This window comes from Hyaena hyaena, unplaced genomic scaffold (genome assembly GCF_003009895.1).
Source record: "Hyaena hyaena isolate Hyena2069 unplaced genomic scaffold, ASM300989v1 scaffold_39, whole genome shotgun sequence".
Lineage (NCBI taxonomy): Eukaryota > Metazoa > Chordata > Mammalia > Carnivora > Hyaenidae > Hyaena > Hyaena hyaena.
In genome coordinates, this window is record NW_024080671.1 from 5,368,118 (window position 1) to 5,385,310 (window position 17,193).

The 17,193-nt window shown below is 58.3% G+C and overlaps 2 protein-coding genes across 2 annotated transcripts; one reads left to right on the top strand and one right to left on the bottom strand.

The window, feature by feature from the left end:
• Positions 1 to 84: 84 nt before the first annotated feature.
• On the bottom strand, positions 85 to 4,609 carry BTBD17 (BTB domain containing 17). The gene is made up of 3 exons (XM_039229748.1): positions 4,495 to 4,609; positions 2,822 to 3,098; positions 85 to 1,409 (listed from the first exon to the last, which is right to left on the bottom strand). Exons 1-3 carry the CDS (start codon positions 4,577 to 4,579, stop codon positions 335 to 337), a joined length of 1,437 nt encoding a protein of 478 aa, XP_039085679.1. The 5' UTR covers positions 4,580 to 4,609; the 3' UTR covers positions 85 to 334.
• A 4,911-nt stretch (positions 4,610 to 9,520) lies between these two features.
• Positions 9,521 to 12,344, top strand: GPR142 (G protein-coupled receptor 142). The gene is made up of 3 exons (XM_039229749.1): positions 9,521 to 9,605; positions 10,429 to 10,587; positions 11,473 to 12,344. The coding sequence occupies exons 1-3, from the start codon at positions 9,581 to 9,583 to the stop codon at positions 12,342 to 12,344; spliced, it is 1,056 nt and encodes a 351-aa protein (XP_039085680.1). The 5' UTR covers positions 9,521 to 9,580.
• The last annotated feature ends 4,849 nt before the right edge of the window (positions 12,345 to 17,193 follow it).

The following is a 17,193-nucleotide window of genomic DNA, read 5'->3' on the forward strand; positions in this document are numbered from 1 at the left end:
AAGCCTCTTGAAGAACCCACACCTGTGGAACCCTCCTGGGGCTGTTTTTACCCGGGAGCTGGGTAGTTCAATGATCCCTTTGGCTCGCAGAGCATCGGTTTATTCAACCAAGAGCACTGCCTTCAAGGCAGCTGTGAAATCCATTCCGGAAACCAGGCACCTGCTCTGCCACCCCTCGCCGGGACTCCACCTCAGCTCCAAGGCCACCAGCACCTGCGCCCCGGGGCCCAATGTAGGCGCCTCCATTCGCCGCTCGCCTCCCAGACCCCGAAGGCCATCAATGCCAGGCTTCTATTTCCCGGCTCCAGAGGCAGCCCCGGCCCGGCCCCCTCGGCTACTTGGGGGTCCGGATGAGGGTGTGGTAGACCGGCTTGACGATGAGGTGCAGATGCAGGGCGTTCTCCACCAGGTACTCGGAGTTGCGGCGCTGCAGGTCTGCGTGCGCCAGGAAGTCGCCCGCCTCCTCGCTGCTCTGGTGGAAACTGTAGACGTGGCGCACCAGCAGGCGGCCGTGCTGGCGCGCCCCCACCAGCACGGTCTTCTGGAAGCTCACCCCCGCCGCGTCGCCGCCGCTGCTGGCCGGCGTGACCACCAGGCGCGGCCGGCCGTCCTCCGGCCTAGCGGCGGGCAGCGCGGTGCCCGCGGCGTCGGCGTAGACGGGCCGCAGGCTGACGGGCAGCCAGCGCGGCGAGAAGAGCACGTTCCACGTGACCCGGCGGCCCGCGTCGTGGCCGCTGGGGCCCAGTTGCGTCTGGAAGCTGGTGCTGCGGTCGTCGCGGGCCGGGTTGTTGATGACCCACGGGGCGCCCCAGGAGGGCGCGAGGTAGTTGCGGGGCAGGAAGGCGCTGCCGTTGACGTCGAAGAACTTGGCGAAGTGCAGCGGCGAGGCGGCGTGGAACTGATAGGCCTGCAGCAGGAGATCGGCCACCGCGTCGCCGTGGCGCGCCAGGGCGGCCGAGCGCGCCTGCAGCTGGAACAGCTGCGCCGGCGGGATCATGGGGTAGCGGATGGCCCGCAGCGCGCGCTCGGCCACGGCGGGGGGCGGCCGGGCGCGGCCCAGCCACGTCTCCAGCGCGTGGAACAGCTCCAGCTCGTCCTGCAGCACCAGGTCCGAGCGCGGCAGCAGCTGCGCCAGCAGCTCAGGGCTCACGGCGCCCCACTCTGCGCTCCCCGCCACGGCCGACAGGTTCCAGGCCAGGAACTGCAGGCAGCTCTGCCGCAGGGCCTCGTCCCCGGTGCTCACCGCGTAGTGGTACCAGCCCACCGCCGGGCCCGCGCCGCCCGCCAGGTGCGCGCGCATGTAGTCGGCCACGCCGCGCTGCAGGGACGCCACGCCGTACTTGGTGGCCAGCCTGTGCAGGGGTATGGCCTGCGCCAGCAGCACGGTCAGCTCGCCGCAGTAGAGGTACCTGCGAGAGAGGCGCAGAGATGCCGCAGGGTCAGGGCAGGGCTGGCTCTGCCACACACGCGCGCGCGCGCGCACACACACACACACACACACACACCCCAAAGGGGACCCCGCCTTGGGTGCAGGCAGTGTGGTCAGGGTGCAAGCAGAGCAGTGGACCCTGAGGCTTCCTGTCTTTCTCTCAAGGACCCTCCTCGCCCATCCTGCTTCCATTTCTTTCCATTTCTCGGGGGACATGGAAATAGCATGCAGTTATGAAGCATGTATCAGGGGCCCAGCTCTGTGCCGCACTACAGACGAGGCTCCTGCCACTGTGGGGTTTACAAGCTGGGTTCAGAGCCATACCCTATTCGCAAGTGGGGAAGTCATTTAACTTTATTGAACCTTATGCTGATCAGCTAGGAATGCGGGTAACAGGGCCGCTGTGACAGCTTTGGGGGGAAGGAACAGGGACTTGCTGCAGGGAAGGCCATCAACACAGGTTAATTCCCTCTACCCTCCCCCTTTGCTTGCAAGCTCCTCTTTCTCACTGCATGTTTCCTGTCGTCGGTCTTGCTCACTCCCTGTCCCTGTGGCTCCCATGCCCCTGACCACCCTTCCGGCCAGGTCCCCGCTGGCATGCGCTCTGGGGGGGCGGGAGGGGTGTGGTGACAACTGCCGAATGCTGCACCAATACCCACGTCTCTTCTTTCTGCTGCATTTTAGCTCCACATGTTTGCTTCTGGGAATAAAAGATGGTTTCTCAGCTCCCCTTCCAGTGGGCGTGGCCATGTGACTGAATTCTAGCCAATCAGCTATCCGCAAAGGCGCTTTATGGGATTGGAGGTGGTGGGAACCCTTCTGTGTCACCCCCGTTCCTATCGCCTGGAATTCTGCAGCCCTCTTGTCTAAACTATTAAAGCAGAGTTACTTTCTCTGACTCTAGTGTGAATGGCACACTTGTGCAGCGCACCGGAAGGGAGCAGGAGATGGGAGAGACAGCTGGCTTATCTCCCTGGCCCTGAGCTTCAAACCTCGGCCAGACATGAAAACCACATGGAGGCTTTAAAACAACAACAAAAAATGATAGCTGGGCCCAACCCCAGACCTGGAGCCGATGATCCAGAGTGGGGTCCAGGAATCTGCAGTTTTGAAAAGCTCCCAAGGCCAGGTTTGGAAACAGCTCTGCCGGCATTGGTAATTGACATCAAACCGCACAGAGCTTGCAGGCAAGGGCACACGGTCACACTGCATTTCGCAAGAGGGCAGAGGGAGAAGGGCTGGAGGGGGCGGTTGCACTGCCATCCCGATGACCTCCAGGGGATGGGTGGACATCGTGTCCTCCAAGGGGCCAGGGCTTCTGTGACTCTGGGAGCCGAGAAGACAGGGCCTTGGAAAGGGATGAGGTCTCCCCCCGGCCCAGTGCTTCCACACCTGATGAACTTGTCAAAGACGGCAGCACAGTCCCTGGGCTCCTGAAGCACCGCCTCACTCTGGTTACTCAGCAGCTCCCGGAACAGCTCACTGTGCAAGCCCAGCAGCAGGCGGTGGGCGTGGAAGACTCGGACCTCGTCGGTACCGGCGGCCTGCACCCGCAGGACCACGTCGCTGGCGTTGCCCTGCCGCAGCAGCTCTTGCAGCCGTTGGAGCAGAAGCTGGGAGTGGTTGATGGAGGTGCCCGTGGATTCCCCGCCAACATCAGCTCTCTGAGCTGCAGGAAGGAACATGGCACAGCTGAGAAGGCACCTGGGCCCGGGGTTCAGTCTAGGGTCGCAGAGGGACCAGCTGGGGATGCGTGTGCTTGGGTGCGGGCAGAGGGCAGGAGGGCCTGGGGAGGCCGTGTGCACACCTGTTTGCACCCACAGAGCTCAGATGCGTGTATGTACCCACAAGTGCATCGTAGGCGAGGAAGCTTGTGAACCTGACCCTGAGAAGACCCTGAGATGATGCTCTTGCAAGGAGGGTAGATTCCTGGCGAGGAGAGGCCGGGAACCGGCGTGGGACAAAATGCCCAGAACTGATCTCCATGATACCAGGCCCCTACACAAGGGTTGAGGAGCCACTGCGTCCCCACCCCTCTCACCTCCTGATGGAAGCACAAACCAGCTGATTAGACGGGCATTACATACACAAATAAGGACTCTAGTCAAGGACTGTGATACATGAGGGAAGTGGTAGGAGTCAGGGTAAGTAAGGATCCTTGAGGTGCAGAAATCAGGGATGGCTCCCAGCAGAAGTGACCAGAAGGAGCCAGCCCGGAGGCTGGCACCAGCCCTGCAAAGCGCCTTGAGAAGGATGGGCTCGGGGTGCCGGGAGCAGAGGGAGGGCTCGGGGCACCAGAGCACTAGGCCTGAGGGACAGCACGGGAGGAGGCCGTAGCCAGGAGGGGAAGATCTTTCCAGGTCCAGCTGCCCTCTTGGGTCCTGACCTCTGAGACTGAAGTCCACTTGCAGGAGGTGGCTTGTGGGGGACCAGAGAAAATACAGAGGTCGAGCTGCGGCTGGAAAGGGACTCTCACGGTCCCATCTGACCCTTCTGCTGGGTTTCTGGGGATGCTGTGAGGGTCAGATGGGGACATGCACTCAGTTACAGAAAACCCAGTGACAGAAAAGGCAGGCAGCAGCTTCCCCAAGCAGAGAACAGAGTGAGGAGCCTGAGAGGGAGACAAGGTGGGTGTCTGACAGCAGGAGATGAACACCCGCCCCAACACACACACAGACACACACACACACACACACACACAGGTCCGTGGCCCATGTGGGCTATGGGAGAGAAGGCTCACAGGAGAGCAGAGCATCTGTGTGTCAGAGAAAGGGAGACAGAGGGAGAAGGGGAGGCTGAGAGGTGGATGGGCCATTAATTTCCCAGCCCCACCTCCCCAAGCTGTCACTTTAAAGGACTTGACTGCTGATGGCATTATACTTGGCTGCTGCCTGGGCCCACTTGTCTGGGAAAGTGTAAGACCCCTATCTGTCCACCCTACACTTTTCCCTCCTCCACGGAGTCGGCAGTGATCAAATCATCCTGGCTGGACATCGCCTCCCTTCGGCCTCGAGCAGCTAGGGCCCAACAGCCCTCCACCCCCACCCCACCCACTGCCCACTCACCTGCTCGAGTGGCCAGACCCACCAAGGTCAGAATGGCCCAGAAGCTGGCCCAGGACCCCGGCTTGGCATAGCCCAACCGAAGCATCTTTGTGCCCCTCCCCTGAGCTCACTGGAGGGAGCTTGAAGCCCAGACCACTGTGCTCACATCCCTCCTCCTTATATAGGATTCAGCACAAGGGGATGGCACCCCCCCTTCCGGGCCAGCTTCCCTCCCCCCACCCAGCCTCTGCTGTGGATTGGTGGAAACTGGCCCCAGCTGTTGCCCAGGCAACCACTTAAGCCAGAGAGTGGCAGCCTGGGGCTATTGTGCTGCCCGAGGGCCCGAGGGGGACAGATCCGGCCCCCTCCCCCACATCTTCTACCACCCAGCAGAGCTGGTCCTTTCTCTCCTGGGAGGTTTTAGGCTCTCCAAAGGGCAGCCAAGGGGCTCCAGGACCTCTGGCAGCTGCTGGCCCAGAGGGTCCCAGTCCCCTCCCCCAATCCCCAGGCGCAATCTCCGTCCTGGCACGGAGAGCGCTTGGCAGCATCTTGGCTAAAGCACCGTGGTGAGAGGGCTGCAAAGGAAGGCCCCCGGAAGAGGAGAGAGAAGCTGCTTGGGCCCCCGCCCCCTCCCCTTCTTCCATTTTGGGGTGGGCTAGCTCTTCACAGAGGAGGGCTAGGGTCTCAGATAGGGACCTTGGGAAAACTCCTACCACTTTCGTGTTCCCTGTCGAAGCCTGCTCCCAGCATGCTCTGGGAAGGGTGATGGGCCTTTAGAGAGGCCCCCGGGGGACTGTGACCACCATCCCCCAGGATCAAGGTGAGCTAAGACGGCAGGGCTGGGCACAGAGCAGAAGCACCCTGTACTGAGCACCACTGCACGGGAGGCCCTCTGTCCAGAGCAGGGCTGGCCCTCGGCAGACAGCCCGCACCTGCCCAACCAGCACAAAGCTGGGCATAGGGACGGGAGATGCTGAGTTGGACATCTGTCTGCCTACCCCTTCCCTGAGTACTTCCTGTCTCTTGGGAGGCTTCTTTTACTAGCTTCTGTCTAACTTCCAAATGTAATTTTTCCCTTCCCACAGTTCCAAGGAGACACATGGCAGACCCAGCATCCCACCCCAGCTGTGGGAGGAACTGAGGCAGATAGCTAGAACGCAGTCTCGGTTGGGTTGGTGTACAGGAGTCCTCTTCCAAATCCAAAGGAAGAGGGAGAGGTGGGTGGGGTCTAGAACTCAAGGACAGTGGGTGTGTCCTGTGTCCTGTGGAGACCTCACCTTTTCGGGAAGCAAGTGGGGCCAGGCCCAGCTCTTCCGAAGAGGGACTCCTTCAGGGTTGATGAACTGAAAGTGGGGGCGGGGGGCTCCGGATAGATCCAGCTCAGTTTCCCCCAAGGCTGAATCCTTGCCTGGGGATGGAGCCTGCCCTCCCTCACTGTCTGGATCCCAGGCACCAGCTCCATGCATTGATTTCTGCTCCGGGCTGGCACACAGACTCTGACAGGCTGCACCCCCTCTCCAGCGCCGCAGAGAGAGCAAGAATTGGGGCTGGCACCTGCCTCTTCCGGGTTGGCAGAGATGGAGCCATCCAGCCCAGCGGAAACCCCTCCCGGCTGCCCTGACCTTCACGCCTGGCTCCCCTCACCCAGATCCACCATCCCCTGGCTGCCTGCCTGCCCTTCCTGTGGACCGCACCACCTCCCCAGCCCAGCCCAGCAAGACAGACCCTCAGTGTGGTGGGGTCCTGGCCTCTGAGAGCATGCCTGCGTCCACACGCAGTGCTTTTTGGCAGGAATGTTACTGATGGTAAGAGAACCCAACTTACACAGAAAACCGGCTTTCCAGAAACACGTTTCCTAACTGCAGACTCACCGAGGCTGCATGTGTCTTTCAAGAAGCACAGCCAACCTTCGTGGGAATCTCCCATGCTCTACGCAGAAGTCAGGACACTTGTATTTGCTAAGCATGCTGGGTGATTGTCATGCACACTCCAAGCTAAGATTTATCTCTCAGAGTTAGATGGATGCCATTTCAAGGGTACAGGGATCGGGAGGCCCCAGATTACCAAGAACACTCAGAAGGGTCACCTCTGCCCCGCCCCCCCACCTCTGAGAGGCCCCACCTCCTACAATTCTGACTTCTTTGTTTCTAAACCTCCTCGAATGATTTAGAAATTGGCTTTCCAGGGGCACCTGGGTGGCGTCTGGCTTCGGCTCAGGTCATGATCTCATGGTTTGTGGGTTCAAGCCCTGCGCCGAGCTCTGTGCTGACAGCTCAGAGCCTGGAGCCTGCTTTGGATTCTGTTGTCTCCCTCTTTTTTTGCCCCTCCCCTGCTCATGCTCTGTCTCTCTCTCTCTCTCTCTCTCTCTCTCTCTCTCAGAGACAAAGAGAAAAAAATTTAAAGGAGGGAGGGAAGGAAGGAAGGGAGGAAGGAAGGAAGGGAGGAAGGGAGGAAGGGAGGAAGGGAGAAAGAAATTTGCTTTCCAGAAACAGGCACCCTCTATCCTCAGTTTCTTAGCCTTGACACTTGCTCGACTGTTTGCATGCATGTTCATGTGTGGTGTGTGTGCATGTATGTGCATAGCGTGTGAGAGTCTGGGAGCAGGAGAGAAAAAAGAGGGCATTTGCCCCACACAGCCGTCGAGATAGAGGATCTGGGACACTCCATTTTCTTTCCACAGAGTTTCTGTGGATCTGGAAACTCCATGATGCCTTGAGAGCAAATCTGATGAGCGCATAGGCTACAACAATTCCCAGACAAGTGCTACTTCCTGCCTGAGACAAAGAGTGTTTATAACCTAAGTGACTTGCCTAAGATTTCACGGCCAGCCAGGATTCCAGTGCCGCTTTTCTGCTTGATTTTTCCCCCCATGACCCTATGATGTCTTTTCTGGGAAGCTATTCCAGACAGAAATGCTCCCTGTTGGACAAGGAATCTCTAGTACTGTAAAAGCAACGGAAAACTCTTGCAAGCTTGAGGCACCATGATTTTTCTGAAGCTGCAGAGTGGGTGATCAGACACTGGATGGGAGTAATTACCCAGCCCTGGGGGGATGGGCGCCCGGACCCAGCTGTATCGAGAGTACAGACTTCCTTCCATCTGTAACATCTCCCTTCCGGAGCTAGGGAGCGTCCAACTTAGACTCGGGAGCACGGGATCAGTATAGGTTCCAGCCCACCCCCGACCCCCACCCCCACCTGTGTGCTCAGAGGGGAACACTAATAATAAACAAGAAAGAATCTTTCTCTAAAGCTACTGGAAGCTTCCCGGAAGCCAGGCTCTGCTGTCATGTTGACATACTGTTTTCCTGCCCCAGTACCCACTACCTCGCTGTTCCCTGAACTGCAATGCCCTTCCCTGTCTGAACTGCATCCTCCTCTCCATACAGCCTGAGCTCACAGAGGCCTCTTCCTGCCCAAGCGCCTATTCTTCTCTGTGAGGGAGTGACAGGTGAACAGCTCTGGGGGAGGAACAAACCCGAGTTCAAATTCCAACCACCACCTAGTTGCTCTGTGGTCCTAGCCTGGTTGCCTAACTTCTCTGAGCCTCAGACCCCTCTCGTGTGAAATGGAGGTCACCAGCGGTAGCCTGGGGGCTGCCATGAGGGTGAAGAGTGTAGGGACAAGAGTAAGCGCTCAAGGTCGCCTGGGGGGCTCAGTCAGTTAAGCGTCTGACTTCTGCTCAGGTCATGATCTCACGGTTCGTGGGTTCGATCCCCGCGTCGGGCTCTGTGCTGACAGCTAGCTCAGAGCCTGGGGCCTGCTTCACATTCTGTATCTCCCTCTCTCTCTGCCCCTCCCCTACTCACGCTCTGTCTCTTTCTCAAAAATAAATAAACATTAAAAAATAAAAATAAAAAAAGAGTCAGTGCTCAGGAAATACTGCCGGAGGCCCTCACACATGTTGGTCTTTTCAACGGACTGTAAGCAGCTCCTTGTTCACCCACAGCCTCGTGGTGCAGGGAGGTGGTGGGTTGGGGAATTATCTGTGCTTCTTGCACTCTCTGGGGCTGGGGGCTGGGACACGGGCTGGGCCCCTGAGTGGGTAGCGCATGCTCTGGTCCTGCTGTGCCCCACCCAGAGGACCTGGCCAAGCCCTTGGACTCTCGGGAGGCCTGCAGGGTCAGGACACGGCCACCAGGGGGCAGCAAGTCTTCTGTGATGGCCCAGAGTGGGTGTGGAGGTGGAAGCGGGGGTGAGGGTCCAGGTAGCCTCAGCCCCAGATGCGGGAGCTGCCTTAGGGAGCCAGCACCGCTACATTCCCAGAGGCGGGCATGGGCAGTGATTCCTGGCTTGGCCTCAGCTCCTCTGGGGCTGCACTAGTCACTTGCCCAAGGGGGTAGGGGGAGCCTGTGGGTACAGATTCCAGCCTCTCCAGAGTGCTCTCTGCACCTGCTGGTGTTTATTTGCCAATCCTGGGGCGGGGGCGGGGGATGGTCTGTTTCACCAAGGCCGGGAAAACAACAGCTTGCAGGGGGCGCTGGGTCTGTGTTCCCCTGGAGGTCACTGCCACCGCTGCACACGTCTTCCTGCCGACCTTCCAGGCTGGTGGCCCCCAGATGGCCTCCTCCTCGTCCCACTGCCTGCTGTCGCTGCTGGACTCACTCCTTCAAAGGGGCCCTGCACTCTAGATCTGGGCCCTGCCCATGGTGGCCTCACCCCTCCCTGTCCTGTACCCGTCCCTCCCCACCTTGAAGGCAGAATCCTTCCTTCTGCCCTGAAGTCCTTACCCCCAGCATGTGAATGTCCTGCCCCCAGAGTGCCCTGGAGCATGAGCAGCCTATCTGGAGTCCCAATCCGGCCCCCTCCACAAGGTCTCCCTCCCAGCCTGACCCCTTCCCTGCCTGCACCTCGGGGATCCCGGTTTGCTCCCAGAAGCATCCACTGTATAGACTCATGCCCTTCCCCCCCTGGAGCCTCAGCCCCACCCTTTCCTTCCTCCTCCTCCCTCCCCCCACCACCCCACCTCTCTGTATTGACCAGCTCGGTCTCAGTGCCACGGGAAGAATCGTGGGGCAAACCATCTCTTGGAGAGCTGGCGATGCCGGAAGCTGCCAGGGGGGCCCCTGAAAATCCATGAGGTGACCTAGGACTCAGGACCCAGGAGCATGACGCTTGAGGGGCGAGAGGCAGGTAAAGTATCCAGAACGGGGGTAGGAAGGGAGAGGACAGTGGCCGGCAGGTGAGAAACAGGTGAGGAATCTAGCAGCTTGAAACTGATCCCGAGTGAGCTGAGCGGTGGGCCGGGAAACTAGGTTTAGCTGGGGGGGATGGGTAGTGAGAGGGGAGGGGGGGAACACTGGAGGGGTGCCTCCACAGGAAATCAAAAGCTGGACCCTGAAACCTAAAGACCTAAAGTGTGGGCTGAGGAGAGCAAGGACCAGAGTATGTAGTCACTTTACTCTTCTGGACTCAGTTTCCCCATCTGAAAACCAGGGCCACCCCAGCTCCAATAGTGCCAACCTGTGATGGGGGCTTCTCCTTCCAGTAATGTCACTCCTTAGGGGGATGGGGGGAGCTGTTGAGTCATTGTCAGTGAGAATCACCCAGGGTGCTCACCAGAAACACAGCTGCCCAAGCCCCGCTCCCAGCCCCCTGGCTCAGACCACCAGGAGCAAGGCCCAGGAACCTGTTTTCAAAAGGTGCCCCACCCCCACCCTTCTGTGCTGCACAGCCCGTTCCGGGGCCCTGCCTTCCAGGCAGAAGATGCACTTCGAGCAATGCAATCGAGAAATAGCGTCCATGGGAACAAGAAATGCCATGGAGAACTCTTCCCTTTAACGAAGGGGCCAGGCCACGGAGGGGTGGGGAGGGGGGTGCCTGGCAATTGGGACTGCCATTTGGCCCGGCCGACCAGGGTGTCTGCACAGAGTAGGGGTGAATAAAGATCTCAGGGTCAGGGTCAGGCTGCAGAGAAAAATCTAAAGCTCTGACTGTATCCTTCCACCCTCCCTAGCTGGCCAGCCCCGAACCACCCTGCTTCCCACAGCCAATGGCAGTGAGCCAAGCCAGGAGTTGGAAGGCCATTGGCCGGAAATTCCGGAGAGGTCCCCATGTGTGGCTGGTGTTATCCCTGTCATCTACTACAGCATCCTGCTGGGCCTGGGGCTACCTGGTGAGTGGGAAGCTGGGGTCTGGAAGTTGGGGGTGGGCCGAAATGGGGGCTCTCCTTCGATGAGTACCCATCCTCTATACTGACCCCTGAGACCCAGGATTATAGACTCTCAGGACACCCTTTGACTTTATATGGTGATCTGGGTCACTGGAGAGCAAAGCATAGCGGGGAGTAAAAGAGGGGCCAGGATTTGGGGTGCTCAATGGCTAAAGCCAAGTTCTCACCAGAACGGAAGCCCCTTTCTCCACCCACCAGCGGGCAATGTTGTAGATGACTAAGTTCACATAGGACTGCTCTCAGCTTGGTCTAAAGCTTCCCGTAACTTCCACTGTTTCTGAGAGCAGCAGAGCTGGGGGCAGGTGGGGAAGTGGATGTAGGAAAGAACAGGAAGTCTCGGCCTTGGGGAATTACCCACCCCTGCCCATGTGTAAGGCAGAGGCCTTGCCCTGGGGCGAAGTCAATGGCCAGTGGTGTATGGATGGATAGGGCAGGGCTAATCTGGTTAGCCTCTCTGATAAAGTGAGGTGTTGGTTTTGTTTTGTTTTGTTTTGTTTTTTAGTTTATGTATTTTTAGAGAGAGAGAGGGAGAGGGAGAGAGAGAGAATCCCAGGCCAACTCTGCTAATAGCACAGAGCCCCATGTGGGGCTCGAACTCACAAACTATGAGATCATAACCTGAGCCCAGGTCAAGAGTCGGTCACTTAACCGACTAAGCCACCCAGGTGCCCTAAAGTGAATTTTAAGATGAGCCTGGAAAGAGGAAGAAAGAAGGCAGGGCGAGCAGGCAGCAGAGAGGGAGATGGTAACACCTTGGAAACACGGTCTGAGTAGCCTTTCCTTCTAACACCTCTGCCCTCTGCCCCCTGTGACTTCTGTCGCCATCAGTCAACCTCCTGACCACAGTGGCCCTGGCCCGGCTGGCCGCCAGGACCAGGAAGCCCTCCTACTACTACCTTCTGGCGCTCACAGCCTCGGATGTCGTCACCCAGGTGGTCATCGTGTTCGTGGGTTTCCTCCTGCAGGGCGCCGTGCTGGCCCGGGAGGTGCCCCGGGCTGTGGTGCGCACGGCTAACATCCTGGAGTTTGCTGCCAACCATGCCTCCGTCTGGATTGCTGTCCTGCTCACGGTCGACCGGTACAGTGCCCTGTGCCATCCCCTGCACCACCGGGCCGCCTCCTCCCCAGGCAGGACCCGCCGGGCCATCATCGCTGTCCTCGGTGCTGCCCTGCTGACTGGCATCCCCTTCTACTGGTGGCTGGATGTGTGGAAGGACGCGGAACCCCCCAGCGTGCTGGATGAGGCCCTCAAGTGGGCTCACTGCCTCATTGTCTACTTCATCCCTTGCGGCGTTTTCCTGGTCACCAACTCGGCCATCATCTGCCGGCTGCGGCGGAGGAGCCAGAGTGGGCTGAGGCCCCGGGTGGGCAAGGGTACAGCCATCCTCCTGGGCGTCACCACGCTCTTCACCCTCCTTTGGGCACCCCGGATCTTTGTCATGCTCTACCACCTGTATGTGGCCCCTGTCCACCGGGACTGGAGGGTCCACCTGGCCTTGGACGTGGCCAACATGGCGGCCATGCTCAACACAGCAGTCAACTTCAGCCTCTACTGTTTTGTCAGCAAGACTTTCCGGGCCACCGTCCGAGAAGTCTTCCATGATGCCCACCTGCCCTGCATCCTGGGGTCACGGCCAGAGGGCATGGTGGTGGACCCTGTGTTAAAGCCCCCAGGACTTCCCAAAGGGGCAGGATTGTAGAGGAGGGCCCCAGCCAGGGTGCTTGGGCGTGGCTCAGGGCCAGATAAACTGCTGCCTTCGTGGTGTGCCCACAAAACTTTATCAACCCCCTACTTTGCAATCTAGGGGCCGGGGAAAGGCTCCTTCCTGTGGGGGCGGCTCCCCACGTGCAGGGGAGTACAATTTTTCCAACTTTCCCATTAGCTAACCAGCAACTCCCACTTTCTGGGACAAGGAGAGGGCTTTGCCAGTCACAGGCTGATAGCGTCAGCTGCCAAGGCATTCCTTTGTGAGGCACATTTCACCTGGCACGTTATGAAGGCTAGATTAACGTTGATTGAATGAATGAATGAATGAATGAATGAATGAATGAAAGGCAAGATGGATGGATGGACGGATGGACAGACAAGTATGAATCATTTCCAGCTACAACCACCCCCTCCCCCCTTCCTCAGAACCTACATCTCCCTCCCTGAGTCAATCACCTCTCTGGCTTCCAGTGGCCAGGGTGAAAGGAAGTTATCCGTAGGATTCCAGTGTATTCTGGCTGGGGAAACCAAATGTTTTGCTTGGGAAAGGGGGTGATCTTAAAGCAGATTAGATGTCCAGCCCTGGGGCGACAGACTTGAGTCTCAAGCATCCTGGTGGGATTCCACTTAACTCCCTGCCCTGGAGCCAGAAAAGGTTGAGGGGCCCAGAATAGCCCTAGGGTTTTCATTGTTGCTGCTGAGAAAGGAAGTTCCCCCTCAGCCCTGGGCAGGGGGATGGGAGGACCGAGCTCATTCCACTTGCAGGAAAGCCTCTTTCTCCACCACGGGGAGGGAGGAGGTGGCCCAGCGGATTGGGTCCCTAGGGCTCTGCCTGGCCCCTCCCAGCTGCGAGAGGCAGCTGGGAGAGATTAGCAGATGGACCTCCCACCTGCTCGGGCTTTGGGTAAACACATTAGCGGCTGCTTTCTGCTTTACAAGTCAGTCTGGCGGAGCTGAACTTTCCCCTGAATGGGAGGTCCAGGCAGGGGGCCCACCAGCACCTAACCTCTTAATGGGATGGTCTGGGCAAGAGTCAGAAATGCACACCATCAGTGCAGAATAAGTGCTCAGGTTTCCCCCCTTTCCTCTTCTCCCCAGAACAGGTGTCCAGGAAGGGACTCTCAGTCACATCCAAAGGGGAAAAAAGCAGGCCCTCCATCCTTTATCCATAATTACAAACTTTATCCATAATTCTATTTTTTAAGTTTATTTATTTATTTTTGAGAGAGAGAGCACAAGTGAGCGAGGGACAGAGAGAGAGAGGGAGACACAGAATCCGAGGCAGGCTCCAGGCTCTGAGCTGTCAGCACAGAGCCCGACGCGGGGCTTAAAGTCATGAACTGTGAGGTCATGACCTGAGCTGAAGTTGGACGCTTCACCAGCCGAGCCACCCAAGAGCCCCCCTCTCCATAATTCTAAAGAACTCTTGAGTTCGCCACAGACACATTTTGTGGCAAAACCCGACCTGACGCAGGACGACGGGCTGTTGGTGCTGGGGTTCCCTGCAGACCCTCTGGGGTGTGGTTACACCCAACGCAGAGGAGAGGCCACACATGACCTTTCTCTGTTCTGAAAAGTTCCAAATCCTGGGACACATCTGGTCCCGTGAGTTCAGAGAAATGAAGGGGGACCCGCAAGCCCCACCACTGCTGGCACAGCATGGTCCGGGCTGACCCTGGGTGCGGGTGGGGCACAGAGGGCTCCCCCTGCATGCACAGAGCTGCCTTGCTTAAGGAGGAACGGGTGCAAGTGCAGGTACTTCAAGGAAGAGCCAGCTCTGAAGGACAAGACGATACCTCCCCAGCCCCCTGGAGAGGCCACGTCTGCTCTACAGAAGGAGAAAAAGGTGGCTTTTTGATGCAAAACCAAGTGGAACACCGCGGAGAAGCGACCTTCTTCCCAGTCTGTAAGAAACCCAGGAGCAAGCCGCCCAGTATCAGAAAAGAGCATTCTCATATGGACGGCTACGGTGGCCGAGGCAAGACCCAAGGACACGATGCTCTCCCTACCGGCTGGTGGGCTGTCCTCGAGAAGACCGACCCGCTCACCTCTTCCTGAACACTGGGGAAACCAGGGACTTTCAGAAACAGGTGGGGAGGCTCTGGGCAGGCAGGTGGAGCTTTGCACAGGTAGGGGCTAGAAGGCACGGGAACCAGGGTATTCATATATTTTTTTTAATGTTCATTTATTTTGAGAGAGAGAGAGAGAGAGGCCGAGCAGGAGAGGGGCACAGAGAGAGGAAGACACAGAATTCGAAGCAGGCTCCAGGTTCTGAGCTGTCAGCACAGAGCCTGACTCATGGCTCAAACTCATGAACTGCAAGATCATGACCTGAGCCGAAGTCGGACACTTACCCGACTGCGCCACCCAGGAGCCCCGCCAGGGTGTTGATATTAATGCGACTTCAGGTGTACCCACAGGAGGGGACACCATCAGTTTTTCCAATCAAGCCCATATCCTGAGTGTGGTAACCATCGTACGGACTGAGGAAGCAGGAGCAGAGGGAGGTTAAATGATGCAGCCCAGGGCTCTCCGCTGGGGCAGAGCAAGTCTGCCAGTTCCTGGACTTGTTCTATTCCTCCTAGTGGCTTTTGGTACAGCCGATTAAGGGAAGGGCAGCTTCAGGGATGCTTTGCATCACATGGCTTCTGGGTCCTGCACTGACCAGATTCGGAAGCCACTGTCATATTTTCTGAATAAGATGTATTATTAGGCAACACCCTTTTAACCATGTTTGTAACCTTTAACAAGACGATCTCATCGCTGAAATGTAAATGGAAAGTATTATTATGACTACTGACTGGTCTCACGGCTCCCTTCGTGCATCTTTATTATAAACTCTCACTGGCTCCTGGTAGGAGAACAAAATGGCAGTGGTGTGATTTCCCTCCTTCTCTTCTTCGCCAAGCCATCTGCTGAAATATCTTCGTTTCCCAGAGTCAGCTATAGACCGTTTCAATTCCACACTGAGTGTACTTTTTTTTTTAATGTTTATTTACTTTTGAGAGAGAGAGAGTGTGTGAGTGGGGGAGGGACAGAGAGAGAGGGAGACGCAAAATCTGAAGCAGGCTCCAGGCTCTGAGCTGTCAGCACAGAGCCCGATGCGGGGCTCGAACCCACGGACTGTGAGATCACGACCTCAGCGGAAGTGGGAGCCTCAGCTGAGCCACCCAGGCGTCCTGAGAGTACCTTTTAGTTCAGAAAAGCTCTCCTTAGTTTCCTGATTAAGATGCTCCCCCTGCCTCCCTTTTCCTTTGTTCTCAGGCAGGAGAGCACATGTGCTGTTGCCCAGGTTTCCTGGGTCCCCTTTGTCACTTCCTTGGCCAACAGAGCTCTTCCATCCTTCGTCCAGGGCTCAGACGCTTGCACAGCTTTCCAGCACAGCCCACCACTCCCTGCTCGCTTGCTGGGTTCTCTGGGTGGGTGTCAGCACTCGGGGCTCCCAGGACAGGATCCCTCCCCCAGCCCCTGGCAGCCTCTGCTGTTTTATGTCGGGCGCCCTGGAGCTTTCCCCTTGAGGGGCTCAACCACCTGCTCTTTCTCCTTTTTCTTTTTATCCAATAAAGAAGGCACGCTGGCTGGGTAAAGGGGGGTGCGTGGCTGTCCCCGACCGGGGTGGGGATTGGGAAAGGGCTTGATGGGGACAAGGAGAGAGGCTTCTTAGAGGACCTGCTATTTTCGGCAACCAGGCTGGGGAGGGGGCCCCAAGAGAGCAAGACTTACTGAATTAAGCATTGAGCCCTTTGGTCAGCCGGGTTGTAGATGTGCTGGCAGAGACAAGGGACAAGGGATGGCCTGTGACACGGGAGTCTTGGGGATAGGGGCTTTCCCCATGCCGGCCTCCTTTGTCAAGGGTGAAGCTTGAGCTCTGGGGAGGGTCTTGGGGACAACTCCTGCTTTTGCCTGTCGCTATGGACTCAGACAGCAGGGGGCGCTGCAGGACTGGTGGCCAGATTTAAGGCAGGGCTTTAAGCCAGATTTACGGGAAGATCCAAGATGCTGCAAGGAAAGCGTGCCTGCCTTGGGGCCCAGAGCCACCCAGTGGTGGGGTGGGAGGAGTCAGCTGTTCCCCTTGTCACTCTCCTCCACCCTGAAGCCACGCCAGCTGCCACGCTGGGGTTGGTTAGCCCAGGCAGCCCACAGGTCACTGTAATTTTCTCAGATCATTCTGGAGGCTGGAATGGTTTCCTGTGCATGGCACTGAGTGAAGGGCCCTTTCATTGGCCTCCTCCCTCCACCCTCCATGGCAGGGTCCGGCCGGCCCCTCCCGCTGGCCTCAGATTCAAAGAAGCTTGCCTGAGTTCAGAGCCCCAGGGCCTTGATCAGTGGGGTCCCACTCACCCCTCCCCACTGTCCACCTGGACCCACCCCCTGGCCAGCGGGTCCTGGCTGTGGCAGCCCTTTGGGCATCCAAGGGAGTTTGAGCCTTGGCAGAGGCCCCACATGACAGGCTGGAGGGAAAGGGGCCCGGGAGGTGAGGAGGGCGGAGACTGAGAAAGCCTGCCGTGAGTCATGAGCAGAGGTGGGACCAGGGTGGTTCCCACCATGCCTGGAACCTTCCCTAGAGCGGCTGCTGAGTTCCTCTTTCTGGCCACAAAGCAAGAGGGAGAGTCTATTGCAGGCCCACCTTAGTCCCCACTCCCCCGACCTCGCCAGCCCGCACCCCCCGCAGCCCCCACCCCCGTTCCTAGCTGGGACGGCCTGGTGAGGCTCAGGGCAGGCAGGAAGGCAGACCTAGGCTGAGGGTGCCATGCTGGGCTGTTTGCCCACCATTTAGGGAAGAAGGGCCAGCTTCCTGTGGGACTCCCACTGCCTCCTGTCTGAGGCTGCTCCCAGGCCTC

Bases quoted from the DNA above. Each gene is read 5' to 3' on its own strand.
- GPR142 (XM_039229749.1), top strand. From the start codon at position 9,581: ATGACGCTTGAGGGGCGAGAGGCAG. The intron at 9,606-10,428 runs GTAAAGTATCCA...CACCCTCCCTAG, and splicing joins GCTTGAGGGGCGAGAGGCAG to CTGGCCAGCCCCGAACCACC. The intron at 10,588-11,472 runs GTGAGTGGGAAG...TGTCGCCATCAG, and splicing joins GCTGGGCCTGGGGCTACCTG to TCAACCTCCTGACCACAGTG.
- BTBD17 (XM_039229748.1), bottom strand. From the start codon at position 4,579: ATGCTTCGGTTGGGCTATGCCAAGCCGGGGTCCTGGGCCAGCTTCTGG. The intron at 3,099-4,494 runs GTGAGTGGGCAG...TCCTTCCTGCAG, and splicing joins GGGTCTGGCCACTCGAGCAG to CTCAGAGAGCTGATGTTGGC. The intron at 1,410-2,821 runs GTGTGGAAGCAC...CCTCTCTCGCAG, and splicing joins GTCTTTGACAAGTTCATCAG to GTACCTCTACTGCGGCGAGC.